The following is a 6,029-nucleotide window of genomic DNA, read 5'->3' on the forward strand; positions in this document are numbered from 1 at the left end:
AAAATATCCATATAGTTTTGATTTAATGCATGGTCTTGGTCCTGGGCCTGGGCTAGGCCTGGGCCCTTCGTAAGCTATGACCCCCACTACTCTTCACACTGAAAATTTTCAATCTTGATTTATTAATTTTTCTTTTCTGGGGATTGTTTATGATTTTGCCCTTTACTAACAAAATAAATATAAATAAAATTATAAAATAAAATAATACTATTTATGGTTGTTAAATGGAAATATATAAGAAAATGACAGTGTTAAATGGAAATATATAAGAAAATCTGAAAGTAATTTTTATCATAACTATTTATGTAAATAAAAACGTAAAATAGTTCAAATTAATAGTTTTTGTTTTGAAAAATCAGAGTAATAAATATTTTAATAATTTGTGATGGTTTAGTTTATTTTACATTTTATATATTTTGTCGCATACAAGTGTTGCAAAATTGACGGTAACTATATATGAAAAAGACAGTACAGAAATTAATATAACAATATCGACACTTACTTATAGTTTTATTTTTAAGTTAAGTTTTTAATCTGTATTTTTTTTTTCCTCCAATCATTTCCCTGGTTTTGTTCAACATCATTGGAAATTTTAAATCCCTGTAGTTTATTAAAGATAAAGGCACCAAAAGACAGCTATTAGAAATGATGGGTGGACCAGTAATACACAAGCCTTTTAAGTCTTAAACATCTTATCATACTTCATTTTCTTTTGCTTTTCCACGATAATCGTATTAATTTTTCACAGAAGAATATGCTAATTACAACTTGTTGCTGGCGGCTAAACAGGAAAAAATGCAGAAGAAGAAGACCAGACATATCATGACTTGTATTTTCAGAGCAAAACCATTTGGTTTTTCTGTAATTCTATTTGATAGCTATCACAATCCATACTTAGAAGGTTAACATCAAAAGAGGACCACAACCTAACGTTGTTTAACTTTCCATGTGACCTAGTTTCCTTAATCAATTATCATCTTAACTAGAAAACGACAACTTATACTACAATTACGTATCATTAATTTGCGATGTGCTTATACTATTATAAATGCTTGTTTAATTTCATGCAGTATGCATTTTATCACACACATACAAACACCCTTTCTTTTAGTTCATATGATTAAATAGCTTAACAGAAAATAAGAGAACTCAAGGAACGTATTTAGTTACCTGAATACACAGCTGGTCAGGATAATGAAACATTAATTACAACCGTTTAAGGTAATACAAATTCAATTATAATTTGCGGCTATGAGCTTCATGTATGTATATATAGTTGTATTTCCTTTTATAGTTTACTTTTCCTTGTTATCATATACGTCTCTACGATTTAAGATTAGCAGAAATAAGCAAGGATTAATGGCAGGGTCTTTATCTTTTAAATTTCTCCATGTCGGTTTAGATATTTTTTTCTTCTAATTTTCAATTTCATGCCCTAAATTTCTCGCCACTGGTTTGTGGGTCCTATATAACATGGATTATAATTATCAATGGTGTTATTTGGCACAAATGACTTTCGTTTTGAAAAGTATACATTTAGAATGACTTCTTAATCCATTTTAATCTACTTAGAGACTAAAAGGGTGTTTATGGAAAAGAGAAACAAATATTTTAAGATGGAAAAATCATTTTTGTATGTTTCCTATATATACTTTTTTTGTACAACCAAAAAAATAATGATATAATTAATCGGGAGAAATAAAGAAATAAAAATATAAAGTGGACCTGAAGAAGAATGATGTTCAATATTTATGAAGGTATAGTACAAGATAGAAAAACTTGAATCAGAAACTTTTATACACTTATGCAAATGAACACAGATGGGTGACATTCCACTACAATTATTCACATATATATAATATATACAGGATTATCTTCACGTCAGAAAAAAGAAGTACAGAATATTGAATATTCGTATCTATCTATCTTTCAAGTATCATCATGGTTGGATCGATGCTTCCTTGAAGTTCTGTCGACAAAAGGAACAGAGTGTCCTTAAGGCAAGGGAAGACGAAACCCACAACCTGAAGTACAGCATTTTGTGTACCCTCTGTACAAGGAAGAGCCCAACACAGAACCTACATGACAATTTAGTTTTCCTTTCTTTAAGGAAGTTGTTATGTCCCAATTTGGAAACAACACCGCCCAAGTCCTCCCCACTTCACCCACCACACTGACCACACAGCACAGCACAACACAGGACAACACAACAAAACACATCGTTTCAGTTTTCCTTTTTCATAAACCCGCGTCAAAGGGCACGCCACTCCCAGGAATCCACGATCCCCCGGCCAAGAATTCTCCGACGGTGAACTTCACAGCCTCAGCGCTGGAGAGCACACGAAACCCTCCCCACTTCACCCTCCCTCCGGTGCCGGCACCTGCTCCAGTGTTCGCATGTTCACCGTAATATAGAGTGCTCAGTGCAAAGTTTCCGCTCCACTCAGACCAACCTGTAGAAACAACACCAGTTTCACTCCAACCGTAAGTACGTAAATATAATCCAGTTATAACAGTTACTCATGTTATATTTTTTTTTCTATTTTTAGATATTAGTTTCAGAAATCTTTATTTTTATTTATTTTAATTACAAAAAATTATACAAATTTTTATTATTTTTATTTAAATATTAAATATTATTTTAAAATCTTAAAATTGATTTTAAAATTAAACAGGTCTAAAATGTGTAAGTTGTCAAATAAATAATAATTATACCCGTTCAATATGATAAAAGTTATTTTTAGGGTAAGTTTAGTTTTTCTTATCTTTTAATTATTTCTTTCTCTTTTTCTCTCTGTCCCCAGACACCACCAAAGGGCACGCAGACTCCTGTAGAGAGTTATTATATATCCTTTTGAACATCCCCATCTTGCTAAGAAGAGTGTGAATAGTTATATATTTTATTAATTCTTGTTATTTTTCTCTCTTTTTATTCTATTGTATCATACCTAAATTATTTTTATATATACGTTCTCTTACTTTGCTGTGTACACCTAAAATCATTTTATAACTCCATTTTTTTAATTAAAAATACTTAGAGAACTTCCTTTTCACTTAAAACTTATTGTCATACACTTTTACCATAAAAAAATTCTCTCTTACCAATTATCAAGTGGTAGCAAGGAGTCAAAACATAATTATTAGTGTCCACTATAGTTTTTTTTTTTTTTCCCTTCTAGCAATTGTACTTGCATGATGAAGAAAGATAAAGAGTCCCACTTTAACCCTAGTCTTTCTCTCTCATCGTACGGTCTATCATCGGAGAATATGAAAGTTTCTAACTTGACCGTCTAATCTAATTTGTGCAAAAGAAAGTAATAAAGGACACGGGATGTGGGCCTTACCCAACGAGTAACCCTTATCTCATGTCTCTCTCTATTGTTTAGATTTTTCTATCTTATATCAAAGTAAAAATAAACCTAAATAACTCTATCAAATGATATGAGTAAACCATCTTTAAAAAGATAAGGAAATTGTTATATAGAGTTTTGTAACTTCATTTTTACTTGAGATATAACCCTTATGTATTATGGAATATTGATGCAGTTATAGAGTATGAAGAAAAATGGTGAACCTGCGGGGTTAATCAAGCCATCAAGGGCACTCTTCATGATCACAGTCCTTGAGTACTTTTGCCAGGGGCGACCCAGATAGGTTTTAAAAGAGCCCTGCACCGCTTTCAGGTCCCCAGCTGCGGTGATGAGACAGTTATGGATGATGATGCCTGTGTTCTCATTAGGGTCGGTTCTTCCTTGTGCTGTAACCGTGTTCTGCTGGTTGCTCATCGGCTTCCTCACGTAGATGTTGCAGTTTTGAAGCACCGACACGGCGTCACCGAAAATGAAGTCTAAGGTTCCGTATATGTCACAGTCACGGTAGAATTGGCGGTTGGCGTACACGTATAAGGTGTCTTGGTACCCCTTAAAGCTGCACCGATAAAATACCGAGTGGTCGGATCCGGAACGGAGAGCCACCGCTTGGTGCTTTTGCGGTCCGGCGGTATTTTCGAAGGTGATGTCCCGAGCAATGAAGCCGTCTCCAGAAACCGCTGCAATAATCATCAACGGTTTTAACTTTTTACTAGTGAGTACGCATAAAAGTTAAAGATGCAAAATAAAATAAAAAAAAAGCTTTTTATTTTCTTTTGTCTTTATCATGGAGAGATATTTTCACCGAGTTAAAGTGAAAATATTTTTGTTTGTGTCACTTTTGAAATAATAATAATAATATCAGAGTTTATTATGGTTGATTCCAGCCTGTAGGTTACTTTCACTGTTTGGAAAATGAAAAGTTTAGATTGTTTTTTCTTTAAATTTCTTCATAAGTAAAATGACAAGAAGTTTTGATTATGATAGTCCGTAACACTAAGTTGTACGGAAATGAGTACTTTTCATGTCCCTGTTCCGACGGGCCCAGGTGAAATAGGGTTTAATTTTCATAAGAGTGAAAAGAAATTTAAATTATTATTTTTACATTTTTTTATCAGTATTATCATATTTTACATGTTCTGATCAAAATAGAGAAAAACTAAACAATGATCCTGAGTAGGTGCCTTTTAGTCATTCAAATGCCATTGTTTAATTTTTGAGCTAGGTTGGATGGAAAATTTTCATTTAGGTTTTGTTTATATGTAGTTCTAGACCCATGCATGGTTTATAAAATACACGAGGTTTTTCTAATATATATATACACAAACATATATATGTGAATGCATGGTTTATATGAATACAAGAGTCGAGGATGAACTTACCAAAAGTAGCAGAACGAAAAGTAGTGGAACCATCTTGCGCGTTTTTACTACCAGTAACAATAGTAGCACCCATGCCATCTCCGACGATCATCAAGTTTTTCACAGTTCTCGAGATATCAATATTCTCTTTGTAAACACCAGCTTTGACGTGCACCACAACACGCCCTTTCCCACTGAGCTTAGAAGCTGCAGCCACACCCTCTGAGATGGTTTTATAGTTCCCACTGCCATCCTGTGCCACCACAACATCAGCTTTTGATGTTGTTTCCTGAAGAAGCCTTCTGTCTGAACGTGAGATCCAAGAGGGGAAGCCATCGGAAAGCAACTTTCGCCCACCATTTTGTTTAGTCGATGACAATGATGTCAAAGTCATAGCCTTGCTAAGGGACAAGGAATTGCTAAGCAGTTTGGAGAAATTGCTTAACATGTTGGGGAAGTAGTTTAGGTGAGAGGGAACGTTGAGTTCAGTGAAACCATTTTGGCATGTTTGGTGATTGGCAATGGATGCACTTTGCCAAGTCAACCTGTCATTTAGATTGTTCGAGTTCGCTGAGCGTTTGAGTTGATAAAGTGTGTCCTCATAGAGCTCCAAACAATCTTCCCAAGCCGACTTGGCTCGCTTGTCCTTGAAATTATTTAGGTCCATGTTTGAGACAAGTTTATAAACCTCCATGGCTTGATCCACGGTGACCTTAAGGGCCACATCGTGGAAGGAAGAGGACGGAGCATCTAGGGTTGATAATGTGTTGGTAGTGTCAACGTAATGTTTGCACACATGTGGGTAGGGTGTTTCATTGCATGACAATGGTTTGCCATGCACAGGCAAGAGAGAAAAAAGAAGACAGCATCCAATGAAACAGTTGAAAAAGAGCTTTTCCATATGGAAAATGCAATGATCAAAATGGCTTTTGAATCGGTGAGGTTTCTAGGAAAGAGAGGATTTTCTTAGAAATGTTTGTGAATGAAAAGTGCAAGGGAAAGGTGGTATATATAGCCTCGAACTTGGCATTGGTAGGCCATGCTGGTATACATATATGTGGGTATAAAAGTGCATGAGGAACCCACACATTAGGGTTTTCCATTTGAAAAGTGCATGGACATGTCATTTGGGGGGGCATGCATGATGTTTACGTGATAGTGTTATTGCGTTACAAATTAGTCAAATTAAATTAAGGGAAAGAAACCTGTGCTATAACATTAGTTGAAGCGACCAAGATAAGCCACAAGTTTAATCAACTTAGTGCGTGATGCAATTTTTCTGCCACGTAAATTCACTTTT

General features: G+C 34.7%; 1 protein-coding gene across 1 annotated transcript; it reads right to left on the reverse strand.

The window, feature by feature from the left end:
- Positions 1–1,805: 1,805 nt before the first annotated feature.
- Positions 1,806–5,691, reverse strand: LOC106766803 (pectinesterase). Its single transcript, XM_014651565.2, has 3 exons — positions 4,751–5,691; positions 3,575–4,048; positions 1,806–2,453 (listed from the first exon to the last, which is right to left on the reverse strand). The coding sequence occupies exons 1-3, from the start codon at positions 5,628–5,630 to the stop codon at positions 2,239–2,241; spliced, it is 1,569 nt and encodes a 522-aa protein (XP_014507051.1). The 5' UTR covers positions 5,631–5,691; the 3' UTR covers positions 1,806–2,238.
- Positions 5,692–6,029: the final 338 nt, after the last annotated feature.

The sequence above is a fragment of the Vigna radiata genome, chromosome 7 (assembly GCF_000741045.1).
Source record: "Vigna radiata var. radiata cultivar VC1973A chromosome 7, Vradiata_ver6, whole genome shotgun sequence".
In the NCBI taxonomy this organism is placed as follows: Eukaryota; Viridiplantae; Streptophyta; class Magnoliopsida; order Fabales; family Fabaceae; genus Vigna; species Vigna radiata.

Bases quoted from the DNA above. Each gene is read 5' to 3' on its own strand.
- LOC106766803 (XM_014651565.2), bottom strand. From the start codon at position 5,630: ATGGAAAAGCTCTTTTTCAACTGTTTCATTGGATGCTGTCTTCTTTTT. The intron at 4,049-4,750 runs GTAAGTTCATCC...TGATTATTGCAG, and splicing joins TTTTCGTTCTGCTACTTTTG to CGGTTTCTGGAGACGGCTTC. The intron at 2,454-3,574 runs GTTCACCATTTT...TTGTTTCTACAG, and splicing joins TGGCTTGATTAACCCCGCAG to GTTGGTCTGAGTGGAGCGGA.